The sequence below is a fragment of the Mycteria americana genome, chromosome 1 (assembly GCF_035582795.1).
Source record: "Mycteria americana isolate JAX WOST 10 ecotype Jacksonville Zoo and Gardens chromosome 1, USCA_MyAme_1.0, whole genome shotgun sequence".
NCBI classification, from domain to species: domain Eukaryota; kingdom Metazoa; phylum Chordata; class Aves; order Ciconiiformes; family Ciconiidae; genus Mycteria; species Mycteria americana.
The window spans coordinates 37,964,942-37,990,809 of NC_134365.1; the positions used below are offsets into that span (position 1 = coordinate 37,964,942).

Consider the following 25,868-nt stretch of genomic DNA (forward strand, 5'->3'; position numbering starts at 1 on the left):
GTTACTGCCTACAGTCGCATCTGGGCTTGGCACCTTGTTCAGCACTGCATGGGCATACAGTAATTTGGAAGTAGAAGCTGGGTTATAGATGACTGTCCTGAGGAGGGGGCAGCTAGTTGTGAAATGGTAGTTGTTGGGTAGAGAAGCTGCAGAAGAGGTCTTTCAGATTTCCTCAGTTCGGACATGACTAATTACAGTTTTAGACTTGTCAGATGTCTGTGATGCAGGTATGGAGTCAACTAGGATGACTTGAATGTCATTCAAATGTAGTCTTCATTTCTTCATGATTTTTACATGGCTGGATTATGAGAGATTACCACCAAAGTGGAAAAGCAGTAGATTAACACTAAGGTGAAAATGAATATCCAGGTAGAGAGGACAGGACTGATTCTTTCAGTAAACACTCTGTCTTTACTTTGACAGACTAGATGCAGGAAGGAAGCTGTGGCCAAAATGCAGGTTTTGCAGAAACTGGAAAGGTTAAATTCTTTTTAACCGGGTTATCTATATTTTTTGTGCCCTTTAAGGTTTCTCGATAGATTTTAAATGGCACGGGAATAGAATAATTTGAGGCTAAGGACTGCAGGTAACTTGAAACTGAAGGTCAGCTGGGTTTCAGTTATCCACTATCTGTTGATAAGCTCAAGTAACTCAAGTAATAGCTTGCCACTGTACAGTTTTCTTTTCCAGGAACTGCCCTGGTTTCTCCTTATCTCTCTATCTACTTGTGTTTTATAAGTATTTCTGATGAGAACTTCAGTAACTTAGATGCAGAAGTAGTGATTCACTTGCCTAGAATGCGCTGGATCTCTCTCTGCTCGCCCGCCCCTTTCCAGGAGATGCTCTCCAGCCCTTTGGTCACAGCAGCCACTTCCAGGGAGGGGGGACACGTTCTTGTCAGCAGTTTGGCCACTGCACCCCAGGGTTCGTCCAGGCTGTGTGGGTATGTACTGTCCACACCTCATGACTTTTTTTGCTCCTTAGTTTATCCTTTCATTTCAGCTCTTTTCCCAGTACTCCTGGCTGACTCTAGCTCATCTTTGTTTCAAAAAAAAAAAGAGCAGGTCTAAGGTAAACATTTGGAAATTTAGCACTGTTGTAAAACCTGTATCAGGAGTATTTAGAGTATTCCTGTCATCCTTAAGTGAGGATAAGGCCTTTTTTGGCAAATTGTCAGAAGCCTATGAGACTTGTATCGCTTGCTGGCATGTCTGGTTTGTCCTTTCGAGTATCCTTGCTTTTTTCCCCAGTTGGTGTCCATGTTTACTGCATTTATTCTTTCCAAAAATTCCCCTGTTTTTTTGCTCATGTCTGGACGATGAGCTTCTTACAGGACGGAGATTTCTCCATCATAGGTGTCACGTCTTTGATTTCTTTACTAAGTTGCACACCGCTTTCTGTGAATTACCAAACTACGTTTTTTTCCCAGAATAATTAATAACTGTTTGTGCAGGTTAGCGCTTTGCCATCCAGCTGCTATGACTGCTGATGTGCTTCTCAGAGCTGCCACTTTATATGTAAGAAAATTAAGTGGCTCGGGTTCAACTTCGATTTACCCACAGAAAGGGCCTAGGAGCTACTGCTCCTGCCCTGCCCATTGCAACCCTTCTCCTTTACTCACTCTAGCAGGGCTTTTGCTACCAGAATGTCTACTTCCAAGTGGAGTTAGGCTAAAAACATAGGCAATAATAGGTTTTTTTGATGGCCTTTTCTTTATAAAGGAATCCTGAACTAAGTAACACATGAAGGATTCGTCCCTTGGCCTTTCACTGAAAGTGCCCTAAGTGGCACATCTGTTTCCTACAGCTGTTCTTGGTGTCTTTGCTTCCATAGAGCAGTCATCAGAGCCCTGCTGGAAACCCTAAACACCCATATGTCTCTTGGAGAGAGACATTTGCAGAATAGACAAAGCAGTGAATTAATGCAGGAAGACGTTGCAGATAGTGGGTTCTACAAATCATCAGCTTTAAATTTTGCTGGTTCTGATATTTCATCTCCTTAAAAAAAAGTGAGTGGGTTTTTTTCTTTTTTTTAACTTCTAACAGATTGAAGATTGTTTCCAGGGGAGCTGGAAATATGCAAATGATTCAAAGTTCAGAGCTCGCTTACTAGCAGATACTATTCTTCATCTTACTGTTGAGTGGTTACCTACAAACTGTCTCACAGTGGATATTTTTTTCCTATTCCCATTAGCAGGAACCGCGGGGGGGGGCTTTCTTTTCCTGCTGCAACAACTGAAGCTAAATTTAATTAAATGTGATCTACAATTCAAGTTATACTTCCCTGTAGGAGGAAGATGGAACAAAGAATCTGCTCTGTGACAGTGAAAGTTTTGGTTTTGCCCAGCTGCTGTTAGTGGAATTTGGGGCTCTGAGTAGTTGGGTTCAAACTTGTCAGAAAAACCTTCCTTTGAGGTAGACATTTTATTTTCTCACTTAGAAATTACAACTTTTACCAAATCAGAGCAGTACATAGACAAATGTATTTGAAGCTTGGCAGAATTTATATAATCTTATTAATTCAGTGACATATAAAAATACGTGGCTGTTACTACTATCTTTTGATAGTTATAATGAACCAACGTGGTGATTATAATTTTACGTTTTTTAAGATTCCCACAGACAGAAGTTCTTCCATCATAATAGGGGTTATTGTTTTGTTTAATTAGTAAAAATGCTAACTTATTCTGCTCAAAGTTTGGCATACAAAACTCTTTTTCATTCCCAGAGTGTGGTGATGTCATGTTTCTTAAATCATCTATTGAGTCAAATTCAGTATTATTTGCTATGTGAAATTGAGACAAGGACTGAAATATATTTTTGGATAATATCATAGTCACGCTCAGAGGATCGGTAACCACACACTGGGACTTTCCTTTCCCAGAATCAGGCCACGTCTCTACTAAAAAATGATGCAGATTGAGGTCCGTCTGGTCTGACAGACATATTCCCCAGCAAGGTTTGCATTTGTACAGATAAATCTGTACAAGGAGTATGAAGCGTGGTGATATGATTTGGTTCAAAGATTTATTGGGTGGTAGACGCATCCTTCGCTCAGCACTGGGTTGGTGAGGGAGGAGCTCCAGTCCCCTAGTGCCACAGGGACACCTCACCAGTGCAGGGTGATGGGGAGAGTCCCTGGTCTGTGCTGTCCCCTGAGCCCTGCCCAGCCGGTGCCAGTGAGAAGTGTCCTCGTGGGCCAATGCTGAGCCCAGGAGTGTGCCAACAACTAAACCAGACTGTGCAGCTCTGGCGTGTTGCCCAAGACAGTGTCTTTGCCCCACTTGGTTGACTACAGTAGACAGGACCTTATGCAACTACAAGGTTGTACTCAGGTGAGTAATTAGCATGTGGGGGATGTAGACATAAAGTTTTAAAACTGGTGTTGAAGGCATCACAGTGGCGTAGCTGTTTGTCTCAGTGAAGAAGAGGAGCATCATGGATCTGTCACAGCAAAAAAATACAAAGTTGTTTTAGAAGAAAACCACAAGTGCTCAATATGTTAAATTTGCGTTTTTTAGAAGTTAAATGTGTCAAAGATAAATGAGCAATAGTGAAAGTATTTTGCTGCATGTTAGGCAGGTTGGGCTGAAAAGGGATGTGGGTAAAATCCTGGCACACAGAGCGCAAATTGCAGTTTCCTTTTTGTCCTTAACTGGACTATGACTTTACCTTGGGACTTAAAAAGCTGTCACTGAAAGTCATGGCTGGGTCAAATGCGTCTCTTATTTATGGCATGCGGCGGGGTGTGTGTCATACTAAAAATGTTTTACTGACCTCTTAAAGATGTGCCATGCATGGAGAATCATTTTCACAGGATGTAGGGAGGGCATTTTCTCTAGTTATTAATTCCTGAGTCTTACTGCAGTGGTAGTCATCAACGTGCAGGAGAGGCCGTGTCTGATTGATATGCAGATTTCATGGCTTTCCCGCTCACCCTGCTGCTCAGGAGTTCCTGCCCTGCTCTGCTACCAGCGTAACTCTCATCTTAACAGCTATGTCACCTGCCGGAGGTTCAGAATAATTTATTTTTTGTCAAGGAAAGACACATCTCTCAACGTTTAATTTATAGAAAAAGCCTTCAGACATTTTCACTTGTCAGCTGTCCACCTGAGATATTAAGAAGGAAGGGTTTTGTTGTGGCAGAGCTTAACAAAATGAAATGGTGCTCACGTCTGTGTGGTAGGGAGCTTTCTGCTTCTCTGGAGGTAAAGGATGTGTGCCAGTACCAAGCCTGGGGTCATTTCAGGGAGGCGTCAGCAGATGGGTGATGCAGTGTCTGTCGCAGAGCGGACACTGCTGCACTGCCCAGAGTCAGCTCCATCCTCAGCCTTGCAGTAGCTGGGGCAGGAACTTAACCTGGCTTCACCCGGCTTACAAGTGAGGAAGCTATTAAGATCATTAGGTTTTCAGTACTGTTCTGATTTTTTTTCTGCTGCATACTTGCCTGTATACTGTGTTCTGCACTTTGAAGAAACTTTAGAAGAACCTTTTGAAAGCAGATGCTGCAGCTACCAAATATTTTGTGCTTAGTGCACAGCCTCTACAGTGAGGATATACATATGCTGCTTGTTGAAGTACTGGTGCAGCAGCTAGTAGTTGACTGCTTGTTTCTGCTTGATCTCGGCTAGCACAGAAAGATGTAAAATGTTCTTTGAATTGTCATGTTACGTCTTTCAAGACAATAAACTCTTGGAGTTTGGGGAAACAGGGAGCAGAAAGGACATCTAAAATGAGGGTACTGAAGGAGTGGAGTTGCCTTGAATTATTTCCAGGGTAACTGAGAACTTGCTTTCACTACAGATCTTATTTTTCTCACCAGCACTTGCATATTATTCTGAAAAGTCACAGCAATTATGAAAGTCTGAAATCTGTTTTAGATATTTTTTACTATCTAAATTTAATTAAAGGAGGAATGAGTTAATAAAAACACTAAAATAATTTCTAAGTGCTAAAGAGGGGTGAAAAAAGTGGACCTAAATCTGCCACACTGAGATAACTAAGCAGTGTCAGGCAGGACTCAAGGGTCCCCAGTGCTTCAGCAGCTCCTGCATGCTCAGAACACCATCTCTAAAGTGCAAATTAAAATGGGAAAGGAAAGGACTACTGCGTCTTTCGTCTGCCATACAATTTCCTCCTTTTGCTGCTGCTTACAGGGGAAATTGCTAAAACCGATATAGCAGTGACCAATACAGTTGCATGTGGGAAGGAAAAGATTATGCAGAAGTCCTCCATGGCAAGAATGGGTTTGTTTAAGAAGCTTGCCTGCATTTTAATACAAAGTCAACGATGGTCGTCCCAGGGTCTGTAAACCTACGTACATCCAGCATTGCTTTTACATTTTACCGTCAACTTTAAGACTACCATCTGCTGCTCCTTTTCTTCTCCATTTCTTGCCATTTGTCACTGTAATCTGATGGGTATGTCACTCGTCTCAGAGGAGCCCTTTGGAGAGCAGCAGTCTGCACCACCGTTTAAGGAGACCCTATGGCCAGTTGGCCACCGCATCTAGTAGCTGAGGAGCTTAGGGCTGTGGGCCCAGAAATAGCCACGGAGGTGGGGCACTGGGCCTTGAAGTTTAATTGAAATCAGTCTGTTTGGCGAATGCTTATTAAGATACATTTCTTGACTTCTTTGCACTCCCATGGTCATTTTACATTGGCAGAGGCTCAGTGGTGGTTCACCTTATATTGCCAGTTTCGTTGTACAGGTAATTAGCTCTATAAACAGTGCCCTGAGCAGTAGGAAACTTTGTAACTATGTCCTCAAGTCTGTTCTGGCTTTAAAAGAAAGTAACAAAACACAAACCAAGGAGAAATTATTATACTAATTTTTAAAAAGCAAGTATTTGAGTTCTTCATTTAAATAGTGAATTCAGAGGTAGGCAATTTCTACAAAAATAAGGAGATTTTTTTTTGAAGTTCCAGGTGGCCTGAAATGAAAGCATACAGATATGTGATATACATATGTAAAGATAAAACCTGCCAGCAGTTTGTCTGTGAAGAGCAAGAGAATTGCCTGTCACCCAGGAAAACGATACCTTGTAGTTTGATTTGATTTGTAAACCAGATACAGCATTTCAGGAGCAGTAAAACCACCCCACCTGTACAGCAGTGGTATGTTCACTTTCGAACAGCCTCTCTGCTGATCCCCAAAGATCATCCCGTTCATAAGGCTGAGTTTCTTTCCAGTCCCAGTCTTGTACTGGTGCCTGCGTGCCAGGCTCCGCCGCTCCCCAGCCTGGCCACCTCCACCCTGCCCACCAGCACGCTGCCGTCAATGCAAAACGGGCAGCCTTTCCAAAAAGTTCATGCGTGCTCCTGCCGAGCCTGGTGAGAACGTAGTATTTGACTCAGCAGTATAAGCTGCTGCTGGGAAATGATCTTTGTTATAGCTACCAACTTTTGGGAAGGTTTTGAAAGAGGTTGAGGCTGATCTGTAATGGCACTGACATGAGTCGTCTGAGCTACACCTGCCTTTCTTTTCCCTGCTCTAATAATACCCGTGGAGTGTAACCACCAAGAAACACTTCTTTTCCCTCTATGCGTTAGTCCTTCTGCCTGTCTGCAGAAGTTCTGGTACTGAGACATGGTGACCTGGGAGGGTTGTGTAGCCTGGATGTAAGAGGGGGAAAAAGACTACCTGCTTTGATAATAGTATGTCCGTTGGATGAGCGTAAGCTTCGTGTAAGTTTAAGTAAAGCTAGTAATCCCAGCATGAGTAAAATTAGTGACAAATCTGTATTGATTTCAGGGAGATCAGAATTTAGCTTGATCTTTTGCTGACAGTTTTCGGGGAGACGTGAGCTTGACCATTGGTTGATGCTAAAACTGCTTTTAATGCTCTAGAAATGAAGGGGTTCTTCTTTTGTTCCACTTTATGAAGCAGTATAGCTGAAATAACATTTCCTCACGTGCTAGTTAAAATGTAGAATTTACGATATAAACACAGAAGAGCAAGCATGTAACAAGGATATAGCATAGAGCATGTACTAGGTGAATTCTGTTGAATAGTTAAGAGACAGTCTGTGTTCTGGAAAGAAAGCATTTTCTATACAGAGAAAATAACCAGAAGGAAGGATACATTTCATTTACCGATTAGAGCAATCACAGCAGTCTATAATAACCAAATTAAATAATAGACTTATAGAAATCTGTGGCCAGGAAGAAGTATGTTTTTTTCTTGTAGAGTGCTCTTGTCAATCCAGCATTCCAGACATTGCTGCAAAGAATTATTTAGAAGAGAACCATGAGTCATTTTTCTGTTCTGCTGGCAGATACCTCATTGGTAAGAAGAGGAGAAAGATTTAGGCATACTGAGTTTCCTTTTAATTTTCTCATGTGCCCAAAATTTAAGTCTGCAAGGAAAGGCTCATGGTATCTTTAACAAGCATAAAAAAACCCAGATGGTCTAAATCCTTCAGAAGCTTCAGAATAAGTTGTCACATAGATCTTGACAGTTTAGATTGCCTAAATGGGTTTTTAGACACCTACTGCATGATCGCCTGTCTGCTTGGCAGACAAAGATGCCCACAGACTCCTTGTCTGTCTCTTTCTTCTTTTTTTTTTTTTCCCTTTTCTTTTCTCTCTAAAGCTACAGGCCTTTGCCATGAATACCACGGTTGGGGTAGTTTCTGCTTTGTTTTGTTCTTCTTAAATGTGTTTGGGGGTTTGTTTGATGTGGATTCTTTGCTCTTCTTTTGTGTGCTGGTGGTTCGCAGAGCTGATTTGTTCATCTGGAGGTGGGGCAGTTGGATTTCAGGAGAGCATCTGCTCCTGCAGCAGGAGGTGAGGGCTGGGTCAGGCTGGTGAAAGACCTTGCATCAGACCATTGAGGCAGAGGAGGCATCTTGCACTTTGCTCTCTTCTCTTCTGGTTGGCAGTGTTTTTGTGATGAGCTGGGATTTTACTGTCGAACAAAACGAAGTTCCCTGTCCTCTAAGCGGTAGAAGGTTTTGTCTTCAGAGTCCCAGCTCCTGTGACCAGAAGGACTGGTATGTCGTGCTCAAGTTTTGGTACGACATAGTGCCAGCGCTTAGTTCTGGGTGCAAAGGAGCAGCTGCCGCAGAAGCAGTGGCACTCAAAATGTGGTGCAGGCAGACTGCCTGCTTAAACCCACGGTCGCTTGGCAGTAGCGATGTGGCAAGAAGTGTCCTGCCAAGTCGTGAGCTGGCGCGCTGCCCTCCATTCAGGCTTGGACCGTAGGCAGCCAAGTGACCAGCAGCTGTGGCTGCGAATAGCAGGAGGGCGTTAGTCCAAGAACAACAAGAAGAAAAGCTTCTTCAGCTACATATAGAGGTTTTCTTGGCTCTTCCAGACAAGTCTTACCATTTCAAGGGGAACTGGAAAGTGGAAGGTGCCCTAATGCAGCAACCCCTTTTGGATCTCATCCACTGGGATCCCCCAGTTACATGGTCTGGTTGGGGGCATGTTGTTGCTCAGTCTGTGGCTGCAGTAGGTAGGAGTGTGTTTGCTTGAATGTGTAGAACGAAGTTTGCGGCTGCAAGGAGAGAGTATGTTCTTTCTCTGCTCTCTTTGTTTCAGCAGGACAACTGAAGCGACCTGTGAACAATTGTCTTCATCCTGCAAATGGCTTCTACACCAGCTTTCCTGCTAATGGCTGCACAAGGACTGTTTTTATCTTTAAGTGTGCCAAAGTGCTTGAATGAACGAGGTTTACAGTTTTTAAAGGGGTTGACAGATGTCAACAGGGACTTCAGATTCCTGACCCTTTGTACAGCCCTTCAGATACTAGGCGTGATTCTCACTGCCCATCCATTTCCACAGGGTACTACAGCCTGAAGATGCGTTCTGTCAAAGGCAACCTCAACCACATCTCCAAAAACCCCCAAACAAACAAAAACCCTGAAATGAATTCTCTGGGAAATGGCATGAAGCCAAACAGTAAATTTAGAGCTGGGGTGTGCATTGCAGAGGTTTCACTTTAAGTGGGAACATGCATAAATCTGTATGCTCAGTGTCCTAAGTGAAATTGGCTGGGGGGTCGAAGAAAGTCCACGAACGTCCTGCCTTCAGAAGCTCAAGGGCATCACTGTCTATGCAGCCGCACTTCTTTCTTGCATGTTGAATACAGGGAAGTGATTTCCACCAGTTTGTCATAGAAAGTTAATGTTGTGGGACAGGCTCATGATCTATTTAAAGGCATTTCTGCAGCAGCCTGCAAGATCCTCACCCCAGCATCTCTCATCAGCTGTCAGGCTGGTGGAATTTCCTGGCTTTTGAAGTGCTTGTGGTCCAGGAAAATGGCAGCGAGGACCTGGAAGAGAGCGTGAGCCAGACTCCCTGCTGACCACAGAGCTTCCCTCACCATTTGTCATAGAAAGACTTAAATAGCTTTCTAGCCATAGCTCTGAGAAATAAAAGCTTGTCCAGCACTAGTACCTTTAGGCTGTGTATCTCAGAGAGGAGTATCAGTGGCTGGGCCACCACAGGGCTGATAACTCAAAAAAATGACAAAGTTGTAATGGTTTGGAAATACAAAGTCTAAGACACCATATATCGTCCTCAGTGCTTTTGATGAGTCTTTTCTGAGTGTTTTAAAACTAATCTGAAATTTAATTTTTTTTGTGAAGGGGGTATTTAAAGAAAGATGAGAGGTAATACAGGTTTGTCTGAAGTTACTGAGCAGATAGACCTGCAAACATAACTGTGCCTCGTGAGAGCCTATTTGTACTCTCAAATAATTCTGACAAGCTGCTTGCTTTTATAACCGTTCACAGGATGGGGCCCTGGGGCTGTTTATATAATTATCCAGTAATACTACTGGATTAATGTGTCTGTGTAGTTTGTATATTGTAATCATGACTTAAATATAGCTCAATGCCGGGCAGGGTGAGGCAGCAGGTGGGAGGCTTGCAGTGCAGCCGAGGGGGTGACCAGGGAGAGGTGTCTGGCTCTGCAGCACCTTCCAGAGCTTTCAGCAAACACCAAAAACCATGCCAGGGCAGCTCTGTGAGCACAAAAGTTAATTCCACTTAAATGGGAGTTAAGGGTGGCAGGCTGCAACAGCTCTTGGGGTGGCCCGGGTGGGAAGCAACTCACAGCAGTGTAACAGCACCACGAAGCATTCATTAGAGTTGCTTTGGTCGAGAGTTGGTAATGAGCATTCACGGTGGTCTGGAAAGTGTCTGAGGGCTAACAGACTAGGCACAGCTACTGCAGCGTCGCATGGCGGGGATGTGGGCGTTGCAGTGGGGAGTACTGCGGCGAGGCAGCAGTCTGCATGCAAAGTGTTGGTCTGGCAGCGGGTTAATTTGGTTAATACTGTGTATTTATGAGGTGTCCAGCTTCTCAGGTCAGGAGGGGGTTTCCAGTGGCTTTCTGGGATGTTTGATGGAGCCAGGTGCTTTGGTGTGTGTGGAAGCAAAGGTGACAAGTTTTGTTCCTTGCTGGTGTGTGGCTAGCGTCATCGTTGTGTGTCACATCGCAGTATATCTCACCATGAGTGCCTTCAGGTGGGGCACTGCCCTATAACTGGTTCCACATATCTTCTCCAGGGTAATATGGTGTATTACTGCAGTGCTATATAAGTCATTATTTGTAATACTGTACCGTGTGCAAAGAGGTAACCTTGACGAGTTTATTTCCAATTATGATTTGGGTGATGTCAGTAGTTCAGCTTCATCCACTCTGTACTAAACTCTCAAAACAGCTATAATCTTGTCTCCTTTTGTTTTTCATAGTGCACTGATTTAACCTCTTGTCAGGAGAAAATAAAGATTTGTTGAAAGGTTAGAGTTATCTCTTGAAGGCCGCCACAAACAAAACCTAATTTTATACTTAATGCAGTAATTCTAGAGGATGGTGTCAATGAGGGCATAATTGAAATAATTTTTAACATGAAAATCTTTAGAAATAAAACTTTACTCAGAGGTTATTGATTTAATTACAGTCACATTAGCTGCTTCCTTGCTTTAGTCATGTGTGCAAATCTTGGACAAAGGATGCGGGGGGGGGGGGGGGGGGATACTACTTTATGTGAATTCGGTCTGTTCAAGCTGCAGTGTAAATGGATGGGATTCCTTTTGAACCAGCCCTTGGCCAGAAAACCAGTGAATATGACTCAAAGCTGCTCTACAGAGAAGGAGAAGGTGTTAATTCATCCAGGGTTTAAATGTGCCTGTTCCTGGCACAAAATAGCCTGGCAATCATTTGACATCAGCCACCCGCAGAGCAGAATAGGACAATGTCATTGTCCATTACAGCTGGTATCAGTTCGACTTTGAATTTAAATGTGCCAGCAAAATAGAGTAAAGACAGGCACCCTTCTGTTGCCTGCTGCACCTGTCACCGTATCTGTGGAGTTCGGGCTCTACTGGTTTTTCACTTGGCATCTTCTCGGCGTATGGGGTATTTATTTCTTTGAATACAGTGCAACAATTTTCCATGCCGCTCTTTGTAGCCCTAGGGAAATCACACGCATGGCATTGGTTAAAGAAGATAGTGTTGCCTTGGTGCACTTTTCCATAGCAGTAGGTAATGGGTAGTCTGTGTTCATTAATAGTACTTGGATAGTTGTGATTTTGTGATGCACAGCCGCCCAGGCTGGCTGGCTGTTATGCCAATGTTTGTTGGGGGTTTTTTGTTAGTTTTGTTTGTTGTTTTTTTTTTTAAATCCACAGCTTTCTCTTACCAGAAAGTGAAAATCACAACATGTGCTGATCTGGTTTCTTATTCATTGCCATCTCCTCAGCCTGCCAGTATGGTATTACACGTTATTAGTAAAAGAATTAAAAAGTGCAGGAGGAGAAGGACATGAAAGACTGGAAGGAGAACTGCTATGCTGAAGAATCTTCTGGTCAGCTGGCACAAGTGGGATGTGCATCTCCCCTTTTTCTCCTCCAGCGGGAGGCCAGAAGCTCAGCCTTTTGGAGCCAGCATGTTGTTTCTCCTTGCCGCGATTCAAATAGCCAGAAATTGGGGAACTTCCTTCATAAGGCCGCAGTCCCCCTGTACCCCTAACTTACCACCTTACTCAGAGTTTGGACACCTCCAGCCACCATCAGCTTTCAGAGATCATGCTCCAATTTTGTTTTTAATACACAAATTTGAAGGAAGACGCTACTGTCCCCTGGAAATCCAGACAGCATCAGAAAGCTAATGCAATTTCTCATATTGTATCTGTCGTCCCTTGTTCATTGTTTCCTGTATCTCTATTCATACATTCCTGTTTCTAAAATCTTTCTCCTTCCTGTTGCTATGGTAAAAGCCTGCCTAAAAAGGAAGAATTATAGCAGCAAGATCCACTGACCTACAAAATAATCAGAACATAGTTGCTCTGCTTTTAAAGTAAATGGTAGAAAATCTGTAGTGGGAAAGGGAGATGGCCAAAGTACAGGGACGATGTACATGGATTTGGATTTAGTCAAAACTCCAGCTTATGGGCAAAATTGCTGCTTCTGATCAGTGAATCTGTACAACTGGTTTCCTATACGCAGGAATTTTCCATCATTGCAATAGTAAAAGTAGTGGACACCCAAAAAAAGCAGTCTTGGGGTTTTGTTTCTGTTAAAAACCTTCCAGCTCCAATGTGATTTTCTCCTCTATGTACATGAATGTCATTGATACAGTGTCGTATAACAGTGGCTCATCCTTGCTGGAGGCATGGTCCTTTTCCAACGAACTGATTTGAAATGAAATGAAAACCAAACCATGAATTTTTTGGTTCACCTCCCAGACTATAAAAATGGATGGTGTCATTAATGATTAACACAGCAGCTGGTAGCTCAGAGGAGATCTGGAAGAAAACACTGCAGTGTCTCCCTCCTCCAGTAAATATATTGGCTTAACAGTTTTCTGTGCTCATCCTACCTTACTTCAGTATACACATTTGAATCCCAGCAGAGTGGATCTCTGCCTACCTGGTTTAAGATCAGTAAAGATGCATTAGTTCCTAGTTGCGTCAGATAATTTTTTGCAATGTTATTACTACTTACTGGTTTGCAGTTCCCTGTGATGTTAGCAGTGGTTTTTAGAATGCTTTTCTATTTCGAACCAGTGAGGCATCTAAGATTTCCAACATTTTCTTACCGACAGCATGGTTACATCATTAGGAATCAAGTAAAAGTTCACAACAGTTTTGCATTTACATGGACATCACTTCTGGCTTATTATTTTGCTATTGATAAGTCCTTGTAATAGCATTGAACTGTTTAAAAAGTCTATACACATATTATGGTCGCAAAATGTTTACTCCTGTGTTTACTCCACAATGTTGGATTACAAGTGTGCCTGGGCAGCTGACAAAACTCTAATGAACCAGTCTCTCAAAAGAACCAGAGGGATGTTTTTAGACTAAGTGTTCCCAGAATGTGATTAGCTGCTTAGCACTCAAGAAATAAAAGTGCTAAAAAAAAAAAAAAAAAAAAAAAAACCCAACTAAAAGAAAAACCCTACCACATAGCAATTGTGCATATGGCAAACAGCATATGATACGATAGTGGTAAGAAATCTGGAGGCTTTTGCCTGATACTCTAGCTGATCACTGTGAGCATATATTCTCTTATAAATGGACTGATTTTGTTTTGTGTTAATAAATACGCCTCAGTCTCTGGAACCTTGTGCAAATTTTCAAATAGCTATCTCTAAATATAGGTATACTTTTTCTTCTATATTTACTGTAAAATATCGGTGAACGCATGTATAGTACACCAGTTCCCTCCCTGGCAGAGGTGGGGCAGATGCGGAAGCTCATCTGTGCACAGTTATGGTGGATAATGCCTCCAGAGTTTATCACAAGGTTGTTTCCATGGTGTACATGATGGTACCAACCAGCATGGTCCACCTGGCAGTCAGCAGGCTGATCCCAGCCCAAAAGGGGCTTGTTTAGCCTGACATTTTTCAGGGCAGCAGAAGGAGCTGCTGCTCAAACGGTTGCACAGCACCTCCTGCAAGGAGACCACTCTGAGCCAGATGTTGTACTCATGCCAGGAAGAGGATGGAAGCAAAGGAGGAGGCAGGTCTTCTGCTCACATGAGCCCAGCAGAGTCCTGAGCCCTTGCCGTAGCTGTTTGTGAGACAGACAGTGGGTGGGAAGACACTGTGGCCTGGGGCATAAGCGTGTGGTGGCAGAAGTGAGAGCTGCTGCTGCTGCGTCCCACCACAGGACCTGAAATCCAGATCCAGCTGGTGTAGCTGCAGAGGCTGGAGTACACTAGAGCATTTGTAATTTTGGTTGGTAACACTCAATTCTCATTTGCTTTCACTGACCTGAGTGGATATGTGCTTCTTTCATTAGAGATCCGAGCTCAACTCATCGAGCAGCAGAAATGCCTGGAGCAGCAGACTGAAATGAGAGTGCAGCTTCTTCAGGATCTGCAGGATTTCTTCCGCAAGAAGTCGGAAATAGAGATGGAGTATTCCCGAAACCTGGAAAAATTGGCAGAGAGGTTCATGGCAAAAACAAGAAGTACAAAAGACCATCAGCAGTACAAGTAAGAGAGATTTCCTTCCCCCTCGCCCACATGTTAAGCATTGCTGGAGTGCTATGCTGCTCTTTGCTTCTGCTGGTTTTGAATACTGCTAGGTTGAGTCCAGGTTCAAAGACACATTTAAAACTCCCACCCCTATTTAGCAGAATAGCAGTTTTCATTGCAGTTGAAGGTAGCTGGGTGCCTAAATACTGTTTTGTTGATTTGGCCTTCTTCAATTATTCATGTCAGCTTCTGACAAGTTTCTTCACTTTCTTAAAAGGTAGGCTGCACATGTATTATCCCTAACCTACCATACAGAATGTAAACCACCCGAAATACAGCCAGTATCTAGAAGAGATGCAGAGCCCCAAAAGGGCTTGAAAGCTGTGTGCTGATCTGTTGCAGTGGAGTTGATAGGATTTGAAAGTGTCTAAATAAAGGTCAATCACCATTACAGAAAAAAAAAAAAGGACAGGAATTTTGGCAAAAAGGCATTAAGAAAGAACACGATTTTGATTTGTTGTTGCATGTGAACTTGTGCTGCCTCTTGACCCCTCTTATTCCTGAAAATGAAGATGATGTGAATGTTATGCCTTGCTTACAATTTAATGTATCCCTTTCATGGCATAGTAGCTTGTGTGCAAAACAAAAGTGGTCAGGTAGTATCTGGGAAAACGTGCATACAGCATGTTTCCTAAAGTGTTTCAAATGCATTACTTGTTGGCATAGTCTCGTCTGGTTATTTTCCTGACTTGAGCTGATTAATGAATGCATTTGCCTGGTCCTATTATGATTAGGGGTATAAACCAATGTTTTGTGCCAGGTCCTGCACTTGGGTCACAACAACCCCATGCAACACTCCAGGCCTGGGGAAGAGTGGCTGGAAAGCTGCCTGGCAGAAAAGGACCTGGGGGTGCTGGTTGACAGCTGGCTGAACATGAGCCAGCAGTGTGCCCAGGTGGCCAAGAAGACCAATGGCATCCTGGCTTGTATCAAAAATAGCGTGGCCAGCAGGAGTAGGGAAGTGATCGTGCCCCTGTACTTTGCGCTGGTGAGGCCGCACCTTGAATACTGTGTTCAGTTTTGGGCCCCTCACTACAAGAGGGACATTGAGGTGCTGGAGTGTGTCCAGAGAAGGGCAACGAAGCTGGTGAAGGGTCTGCAGCAGAAGTCTGATGAGGAGCGGCTGAGGGAGCTGGGACTGTTTAGCCTGGAGAAGCGGAGGCTGAGGAGAGACCTTATCGCTCTCTACCACTACCTGAAAGGAGGTTGTAGAGAGGTGGGGGTCGGTCTCTTCTCCCAAGTAACAAGCGATAGGACAAGAGGAAATGGCCTCAAGTTGCACCAGGGGAGGTTTAGATTGGATATGAGGAAAAATTTCTTCACAGAAAGGGTTGTCAAGCATTGGAACAGGCTGCCCAGGGAAGTGATGGAGTCACCGTCCCTGGAGGTATTTAAAAGCCATGTAGATGAGGTGCTTAGGGACATGGCATAGTGGTGGACTTGGCAGTGTTAGGTTAATGGTTGGACTCAATGATCTTAAAGGTCTTTTCTAACCTAAATGATTCTGTGATTTTATGATTTATGTTTGTAAAACTGACAAATAAGTACTTCTTGTACTGCCCAGACAGTGCTGTGCTAGAGCTACACAGACAGAGCTTTTGTTTCAGGAGAAAAGTCTTCCAAACACATTTGGCAAAGGAAAGGTTAATCCAAATACAGCTTGCACAGTTCAAAGAGCAGTAACATATATTTCTTAAAATTCAGTTAAGTGACTCAATGATTCCCTGAAATAACCAACATGTGCATATGTCACCACTTCAGAGAGCGCCCTGGCTTCTGTTCAGCTTGTGGCAAAATCTTTTTGCCTTGTGCATACAAACATCTTTCCTTGTTCTTAAACATGTGTTAAATCCAGACTGGCAGATGTGCACGGGGGTCATGACTGGCATCCTGCCTTCGGCTTTGTTCTGCAGTTCTCTGCTTTGAGAATAGGTTGGAGCAAAACTCACTTTAACTGGTGGTCCCCCGTGCTGTTCCCACCATTCCCCCAGAAGAGGCAGGAAGGTCTGTAGGATTGGCTTTGGGACATGCAGAAACAGTGAGGACCACATAATATCAGCGTGGCCCTTCAGGGGTGCTCGTGTTGGCTGACCTGGCTGATAAAACACTGAAGCTCCTTGCTGTGAGTAACACTGTTAAGATGTCCATCTCAAACAAAATGGGGAAGTTTCCTTCACTCACCTCTGATTCATAGCAAAGCACTGATGATTAAGAAAAGGCTTTTGTCTGTTAATCATTCGTTGTTGCTTTGATTCTGGGAGTGAAACCTAAACGTAGACAATTAGATGAGGAATTAAAGGGCATATTTCTAACAGTAAGAATAGTTAATTATTAGAACAATTTACCAAGAGTTGAAAGAGTTTCTCCCTCAATTCATCACCACCTCTGGCTGTTTTATCTTCACGTGCTTGATCCTTTTCACTATAGGAGAATCCCTGCACAAGAGAAGAAAAAAAAAAAAGAGCAACAAGTTTCTAGAGCATTTAGTTGCAAGGCAAACTTGAAATTAAAATTTCAACAAAATCATAAGGCAAATTTTATAAATAGGTTTTTGTTGTCTGTGAAAAAGTTGTTGAACTACATGTATTTTTATTTTGCTTTGTGTAAAAGAAATGAGAAGCCATCTGGGATTTCACTTTTTGCAATATTAAAAACTTGGAGTGGGTCTACAATGCAAAAAGTCTGTCAAGGAAATTCAGAACTGGACCGCTGCGGAAAAAGTCCAGTCCTGTTGTTTGCCTTGTAATTGAACCATCTGGGACTGACAGTAGCAGTGCATTTATGAGTGCTGTGAATTTATGAATGCTGATCACAGAATATGTATGCTTGTGGCATTTCCTTCTACTTTTATAGCAGTTACACAAATCTATTGCAGCGAAACAGCTACACCTGAAATTTTGCTCATGAAGGATTTGGGATGTGCTTGCAGTGCTTGTTTATTTCTAATGTCAGAAATTAGTTACTGTTACTCTTTCAGCAGTGACCTTTATTGATTTTGAATATTTACATGTACTTCATCTGTAAGCAACTGTAAGCTTTGTGGCAAGATTTTTTTTATACTCTCAGGTGGCTTGCAGTGTTCTGCATCCTTACACTTTTTCTATATTTTTGTATCCATGCCTCATGGGATTTGTAGAATTTGTCTTAAAAGAGTGATCTGAAGCTTACCTAACCCGAGTTATTCCAAGAACAGATTGACTGACTGTTCAAAATCAGCCATTTTTACATAACAAGTTATGACTGTAAATGTCAGGGAGATGTTTGTGTTAATAACGTAACTTTTTCATTTCTGTACATAATACATGTGTGTATCTCCTCCTTAGGAAAGACCAGAACCTCTTGTCACCAGTGAATTGCTGGTACTTACTCCTGAACCAAGTAAGAAGAGAAAGCAAAGACCATGCAACGTTGAGCGATATCTACCTGAACAACGTGATCATGCGGTTCATGCAGATAAGCGAAGACTCCACCAGAATGTTCAAGAAGGTAATGCCTCTCCTGCAGTCCTCCAGCCGAGCTTTTAAGATGCATGAGGGAGGCAAAAGTGTCCTAATAGGTAGCATTTGAGGAGAAGATTCAGCACATGTAGCATAAAATCTGTTTTAGCACACATATAAATTCTTCATGACTGTTCTGGCCGAGCAAATCCTTAGTGCTGAAATGCCTGGGAACCTTCTGTATATGCTGGTGACCTTAGGAGCTGAATCGCAAATATCCAAAAGGCAGGGAAAAAAGCCTGTTCTTCTCCCAAAAGCATGCTTGTCTACCCATGCAGAAAGGAAACAGTTTTCGCTTAGGAATCCCAAAATAGTAATGCTGTATTAATGAATTATTTGTAAAAACGGTATTTCATTGTAACTCTGTCATGAGAGAAACGGATTCAAGCCAAAGTAAGGGTGTACCTTGTAGTGCATTGGCATAAAGATGGTAGCATATACTGCGATTCTCCTAAAAGTGTTTCCTTTCCTTCCCAACATTAAATATGGACATACACTTTTGATAACAGAACTACTTCTATTAGATCATTTAAGCATTGTCTCTGTACATGTTTGTCCTTGTACATCCCCATTATGTGTTTTCCTAACATATACAATATGTAAATCCCTGTTGTGCTAAGCAAGCACTCTAGGCAGCCTTAGTTTGAGATCTACATAATGTGTTTGCAGTCGTTATAATATTCTGAAATAAAAATAGATTATAAATGCATATCCATCAGTCACAGTGGGATGCTGGTAGGCAAGCGTCATACAAAAACGAGTTCAAAAAGAATAAAGGTTAAAGAATGTAAAGCATGTGACTAAATGATGACAAGGGTACCAGATTAACGTTTTTGAAATAGGGAACTGATTTCGCATAGGACCACAATCCTAGATAGATAGCAATGAAGTGGGGAGAAGAATCATTTAGGGAGCACATAGGTTGTACTTGGAGGAAAAAAGTAAAAACATTAATCAAATTTATTGGCGTGCATTAAAACCTGTAACAGTAATAGAGCTGAAATTTATAGTTTCTCAATCAGTAATGGTCTGTTCATATAATATGTCTGATGCATAAAACTGTAGTTCACAATCCACTAAACTTGCTAATACGGAAGATTATTACAGAAGTTGAAAAGATAATGGGAAAAGCAATTTAAGAGTGCTGCAGTACTGTCTATGTGGAGATATCTCAGACTTGCTTGGACCAGTAGAAATTTTTTGGTATTGAATCTGGAATAGTTTTTCAGTTGTTTATGTCATATCTCAGAAATCTCTTCTTCACTAGGTCTGCGTTATTAGACTAGCTTGTTTGCTTTCAGCATAGTTCAGTTCTTTAGCACTGGAAATCTTGCTTTTCCTTCCCTTCTCTCCAGATGGACTGTACAAAAATATCTAGATAAAGTTTTCCATGGAGAAGTGTGTGTCCTTCTTCATTCACTCATAACTTATTAATGGAGATTGCTGCAGCTTACCTCTCGGAAGGAGGAAAATATGTGGACGCTTTCAGTGCATTAACAGGAGGTATATTGTCACAACTTCTTGACAGACTCATCTCTTTCCTCCACATCATGTCCAGGAACGTGCAACATTTCAAATTTTCTCTTTCTAGCATGGCTTCTTGAAGAAGATCAAGCAGCTGCTTGCTTTTTTATTCCTAACTTGCATCTTCTACAGGGGAAAGAAGAGAAAGGAAATCGAGGGAGTCCTGCTGTGCATAACCTGGAGCTCGCATTAGTGGAGCCCAGGTCCTCAGCAGCCCTGTCCTACCTTTCAGCAGGGTTTGCCAGCTGACACTCAGCAGGATAGTGTCAAACAGCTGTTAGCTGAGGTGGAGCACGGACAGAGTGAGCTCACCAAAGGCTGTGTGAAGGGATCTGAGCCAGGCCCGGTAATGTGAGGGCAAGGGTGGCAGGAAGACAAGCGGCACCTCAGCGTGGTGTAAGTGAGCTTCACGAGCATGTGGCCTGAATGTGGCAGCGGTGCTTCACCAGTATTAATTTTGAGAACTTACTTTTAGGACTTCAGTCTGTCGGGAATCAATACTTGTTGGAGAAGGTTGGTATTTCCACTGAGTCCCAGTGTGCACAGTTCTTGCTGTGGTGCTTGCTGCAGAGTACTGGTGATTTATTTGCTGTTAGTTCCCAGCTGCAGAATTGATTATAGCTTGAATGATGATGAAGTTCCAGTTTCTCTTCTGTGAAAAAGGAAGGGAGTTATAAAATGAGGTGAACAACATTGGACAAAGAGAAAAAACAAGACCTGTGCAGGAGGTGAAGCTGTTAGCAAATTGTCTTGCTTTATTGATGAAGAACATAAGCTGTCTACATCTATGTTTAGCCCAAATGGGAAGCTTCAACCATAATGGTCTTTAAAGGTCCCTTCCAACCCAAACCATTCTATGTTTCTGTGATAATTTCTGTCAGATGTGAATGAGCAGTCTAACAAGGTTCGTCACAGACTGTCCCAGAAATGCTTAATGGATGTCCATCAGGCAACAGAAAGAACTTAGGTGCAGAACACGTGTCCTGTACTACAGTCCCCCTTGCAGACAGAGGTCACAGGAGCAAAGAGAAGGTGCATTTAGAATGAGAAAGGTGACATCCAACACTCTCCTCCATCAAACTGTATTCTCCCCAAAGAAAATGGTGTGGAATTTGTTGGAACATCAAATAGATTTGTGGAACATCAAATAGAATATTTAACCGATTTCTGTCACTTTCTGTAGGTTACTTTTGAAAAAGACTGGATTTGGAATAAAGTTCTGTCAGAGAAAAGTATAATCAATCTCAATGGGTGTCATCCCTATGAAAGCGTATGGGATTTGTTCACTGTTCACAGATTTCAGATTAAAGTAGAGACAAACCATATCCTGCAGATACTTCTACACTGGAGTCTGATCATACTATTCTGTGAAATATGTACTCTCTCTCTTATAAGTAATAAATGTAAATAATAAGAACAGTAATAATATGAATATTTCAAAAATAAAGACTGACAAGTGCATGCTTAATATCTTACTGCAGTCCATGGTCAAGAGCAGGAAATACACCCGTCTAACATATCTGTACTCCATTGGCTGTCACAGCATTGCACATAGGAGCACTTAAAGTCTTTCTAAGTAATTTCCGAATACCAGCTAATCAAGCTTCTGTATATTCAGTAATTAGATCATTTAATTATATATCTAGCAGTTTATTAACCTAATAGTGTTATGCATCACTATTATCATCTTGTTTTAGTTCTCCCTCGGTCTTGCAGCAGCAGCTTCTGCAACTTTGGAGGTGCTTTAGCTCCACTTCCAAGTCTGGAGAGTAACTTCACCAAGTCTGTGGTCAGAGCAGATCTCCATCGTTCTGCTCTGAACCCCCAAGCTGCCGGCTGCAGAAAGGGAAAGTGCCTCAGAGTGGATTGCTCCATTGCTCACAAGCAAGAATTGAGGAAACAACAGCAAAGTCACTCTGAGCTTCTTGGCTCTTTGTGCTCTTTCTTTTTGCTCTTTCTCTCTCCTCCCGAGAGGATGAGGCTGTCCATTCTCCTTCTCAATGGTAGCCCTTGCTGGCATTTTCCACCTTGCTGGTGGGCACGTAGGTCCTCAAATGAAACTTTTCCATGAAGTGAGCCCAACATTTTCTAGAGGGATACTGTTTGTATGCTATCCTAAGATTGGCTCCAGCTTGAATTGTAGTAATGGAAAGATAAAACAATTTCCCCATTTTCTGGCCATGCTTAGCAGTAGAGTATTGTTTTGTTCCCTCTCCTGCTGATGTCTCCTATGTGGGATACAGCACAAAGTCATGAGTCTGTAGCAACCCCTATCTCTAGTCCTTCTGTAAAAGGTGTGTGCAGTACCCAGTGTTGGTCTATACGAAATGTAGTGATGAGACATGTCTGTGCCCCTTGGTCTTTGTACCTTGCCCTTGTCTGACTCTCTGTTTGTCCTCATTCTGGTTCCTCCTTTTGTGTGCATCTATACATCTGTCTCAACATTTGGATTATTTTAGTGAAATGATCCCTGTTGGTTCTACCTTACATGTTCTGATGGGCCAGGATATGTTGTGTTCAGGTACCTGGTTGTACATGGCTTTCCTGTCTAGGCCGGCCCACTTAACATTCTAAAGGGTATTAATTCTTTTTGTTCTCCTGGGAGCTCTTTGTCATTCTTTTTTCCAGGGGTCAGGAACCGGCATCTGTTTAAATGTACTAAATGCAGGACAAAGATAGGATCTAGTTCAGAGATTTTGTGGCATTTATCTGATGATATTATGTCAGGCCTCATACTTCTAGATAGGCATTTAAGCTCTTCTTCTTTTTAGTTGCTGGCATATAAAAGCAGTACAGAATGCTGTTCATGCCTGGCCTTCATGCTGCACATAAAATTACAAACATAAAGTAGCAGGGTTCAAACCTTGCATGCTTGTGTGTTTCTTCAGGCAGATGGGGTAGATGGCCTCATGGGGACAATTAAAGAATAAAGTAATAAGGAAAAATGTCAAGCAGAAGGGAAAAGTATTATGCAGAACATTTCATGCAGTGATTCTGGTTACCGCAGCATTAATAATCAACTGTATAAACACATACCCACAAAATCCTTAAGCAGATTTGTATATTTATAATTTATAAACATGTATTTTCTTTGGACAGAAACCATAACGAGCCAAGATGAACATATCTTCCAGTGTTTACAGTAAAAGATGCTGGACAAGCCAAGCACAATAAATATTTTAGTTCCATAATCTGGCTATTAACGAGGAATATGACTACCTGCCAAATCTATTTGATGTTATAAAGATTGTTGCATATTTAGAGATTTGTTGCATCATTTTCTTAAACATTTAAAGGTTTAAAAGGATAGCAGAGCTATTTGTTGCTACAGACTGGCAAATCTGGGACAAAATTTTTACTATGAGTTGGGTATGTCAGTGTCACCACAGCTCATGAACGCTCCTTAAAAGAAGGGTTTGCACATCACTTCCCCCAGGGACCAGCAGCGGACTCATTTAAAAGCAATAGTCACAGAATATTTTCCCTAAATGATGTAACTGAGAGTAGCATTGTCTGTGCTAAATACAGACAATGAGTCTGTATTTAGACAAGAGTTCCAGGAAGAACTGAACTGACTTTTAAATTTCAGTAAAAAAAACGAAAAGAGTAAAGTTTGGGTGCCCAATTATGCTCTAACTGAAATGGATGGAAAGATTCTTACAGACTTCAATGAAAGAGTATTAATGTGGAATAAAATTTTAAGTTTCTCAGACATTAATCCATAAATATAAATCTTGATAGCATCAGTAGGACCACTGATGTGTTGAAAGTTGAGCACACACTGAAAGGCTGGTTTAGGTACACTTATTTGTCCGTTGCGTGGGCGTGATCTAGCCTACTATCAGGTGAAAAAAAAACCTGCTACTGTCTCTTAATGCTTTGAACCAGATTAGTAACATATATGATATGTTTAGGAAGAGTTTGCATGTGCTCTTAACATTTTTATTATGTTCTTTGTTCTTTTGGTTAATAGATGCTACTACATTTCTCTAGGACATAGTGAATAAAGAAGTACCTCAGCGATTGTTTGTCAGGTTTTAATGGCCTGATTAGAGCTATCAAATCAGCCCCAGGAAAATGTGCTGCATCTTACATTCTGTTGTTTGGCTACCCTGAGGATAGGCTCCTAGAAGAGCACACTATTCAAACTACTGCAGGGAATAGGTAGCATAAAAGAGAAATAGGAGAGCCATTAACCACTGAAAATAAATGCACTTCTTATCTGGTGCTCTAACGCGCGATATATTACACTAAAAGCTGTATCACTTGCCACTCGAGTCAGTATTTCTTGATCTTAAATGCTAATGTAAAATGAGTTGGTTCTTGAAAATAAATCCCTTTTATACTGCTGAGGTTAACCAAATTTCCTGATTTTTATTGGACAATTCCTACAAAATCTTTCAGCAGAAAGAGGCAGCAACTGACATGTTATCCATCACTACAGGCACCCTCTGCAGGTTGGAGTCCCCAGATGAACTGGTGGAAGGATGACTCATCTGTGATCATGTGGCACTGCTAGGCTGTCTCTTCCTAATTTTTACTCTTTTTGCTGATCACCTCCCTCCCTTTCTTTTTGCTTCCCATTTTAAAGCCTATTGTCCTTTCCTAAAAACATCTCCCTCTTTCCTCTACTGTGATCTCTTCCATTCACTTTCAAATTTACCATTGATCAATGTGTTGCCTGGGAAAGATCATGTATGCATGGTGGCCAGTAAATCCTGAGGGCCAGACAGCTTGTGCTTCAGTGCTGGACAAAGCTCTACAGGAGTAGAGAGAAGAAATGGATCCTAGTAAATAGTGATCATTCCCCAAATCCTCAACTCATCTGGTGTCTGTTTGCATTAAGGTGTAACTGAAGAGCAGAAAAGGAGGGTGCGTCTTTCAATGAACTGCTGTGTGCTTCACTTACAACAAAATCTGCAAAGGTTAAAGAGAAAATTGGTTTGGGGTTTTCTGTCTCACCTTCTCAAACAAACTTTTGCACTGCCAGGTTAAGGCATGCTGCCTTAGAATTGGCGTTGCTGTATTTAGGGCTTGAGTTGCCATCAGCTTTGAGATGGTAGTGACCAACAGTTGAAAGGAATAAATTGCTTGAAGCTGGAGTTCATCTACAGTTTTTTCCCACACGTGTATGCTTTCATCTTCCGGTCTTAATGTCAGCCATCTTATTTGTATGGTTTTGTCCTTCTTTCTGCTAAAGTAATTTGAAAAACAGACCGCTCATATTCAGTGCTATAGAAGCAGCTATCCAAGAGAAAACAGGTGGCCTCCACTTCTTGGAGCTTTGAGATGTGTAAGCTGTGTCAGAGCTGCACTGCTGACTTTTAAAGGCAGGGTGCCAATGTAAAGCAATGAAAAGCAATTCAGAATTTTTGCTAAAGCTTTTACTGTGTTTCCCTACAGCAGTTTGCAAATCTGCAATCCTTTTCCAATTCTTTACCAGCACTCTGGGCACTGTTATGCATATGAATTTTTGTCCTTGATATTAGATGAAAATAATCTGGTACTTGCAAAGAAACGGAAGTAGTAAGTCTTATGTTCTAGATGCTTCAGTAGTAGAGCATACCTCATGAAAAATACCAGACTTTGAAAAGTCTAAGCAATGAAGAGAGTTTCACAGTAGTTCTGTGTAACTCAGCTTCAGAGCATCTGTCTCACTGTGCCTTAGCTACTACAGCTAATGCCCTTGGGAATAAAAGAATTTCACTGAAGTGTTTTTTAATTTATATTTCCAGCTTATTGTCAGTTAAAAATCATCTTGCATATAAGGATTGGAGTGAATACTGATAAATGATATGGCAGGTTTCTTAAAGTACTGTCCAGAGTTAGGAGTATGACAGTAGGAATAGGAGAAAAAAATTTAAAGTTTTCTGTTCCAGCTACTGTATGTGTCTGTTTCATCCTCCTGGAAGACGCAGTGGGTAGGATGTGTGATGTGGTTCCTCCTCATACGTGGGCATTGCACTGGAAATTCTCATTCAGAAACCATTATTCCTGCAGGTGTTTTAGTGATGGCCAAGTAAGTGTTAGCGGCTTTGGAGATGAGCTGTCCCTGAGGATTTTCCTTCGGTTTCTATACAAATACAAAGTACTTGTCATAGCTAAGGCCATTATCTATCATGAAGTTGGAGTTTTTAGAAGCGGGGCTAATTATCAATTTATTCACAGAAAAAACAGCTGACATTTCCAGCATGGATGTTACAATGCTGATCATTGCAGAAGAAATGTAGCCAGGCTGTTTGCCAAGTCCCATAGCTGTATTCTATAGCTGTTTTCCAAAGGCTATGGTACGAATGCCTTCAACTCTTGCACAGTTGCCATAATTTTCATCTGATCAAACTGCTATGGACAACT

At 42.0% G+C, this 25,868-nt stretch overlaps 1 protein-coding gene across 2 annotated transcripts in view; it reads left to right on the forward strand.

The window, feature by feature from the left end:
• The window catches only part of SRGAP1 (SLIT-ROBO Rho GTPase activating protein 1), a 153,663-nt gene that overhangs the window by 61,230 nt on the left and 66,565 nt on the right, over nucleotides 1-25,868 (forward strand). For both annotated transcript variants that reach the window (XM_075494847.1, XM_075494841.1), the window contains 2 exons: nucleotides 14,256-14,451; nucleotides 17,817-17,979. In XM_075494847.1, the coding sequence (XP_075350962.1) occupies nucleotides 14,256-14,451; nucleotides 17,817-17,979 (359 nt within the window). The remainder of the gene's footprint in view (nucleotides 1-14,255; nucleotides 14,452-17,816; nucleotides 17,980-25,868) is intronic.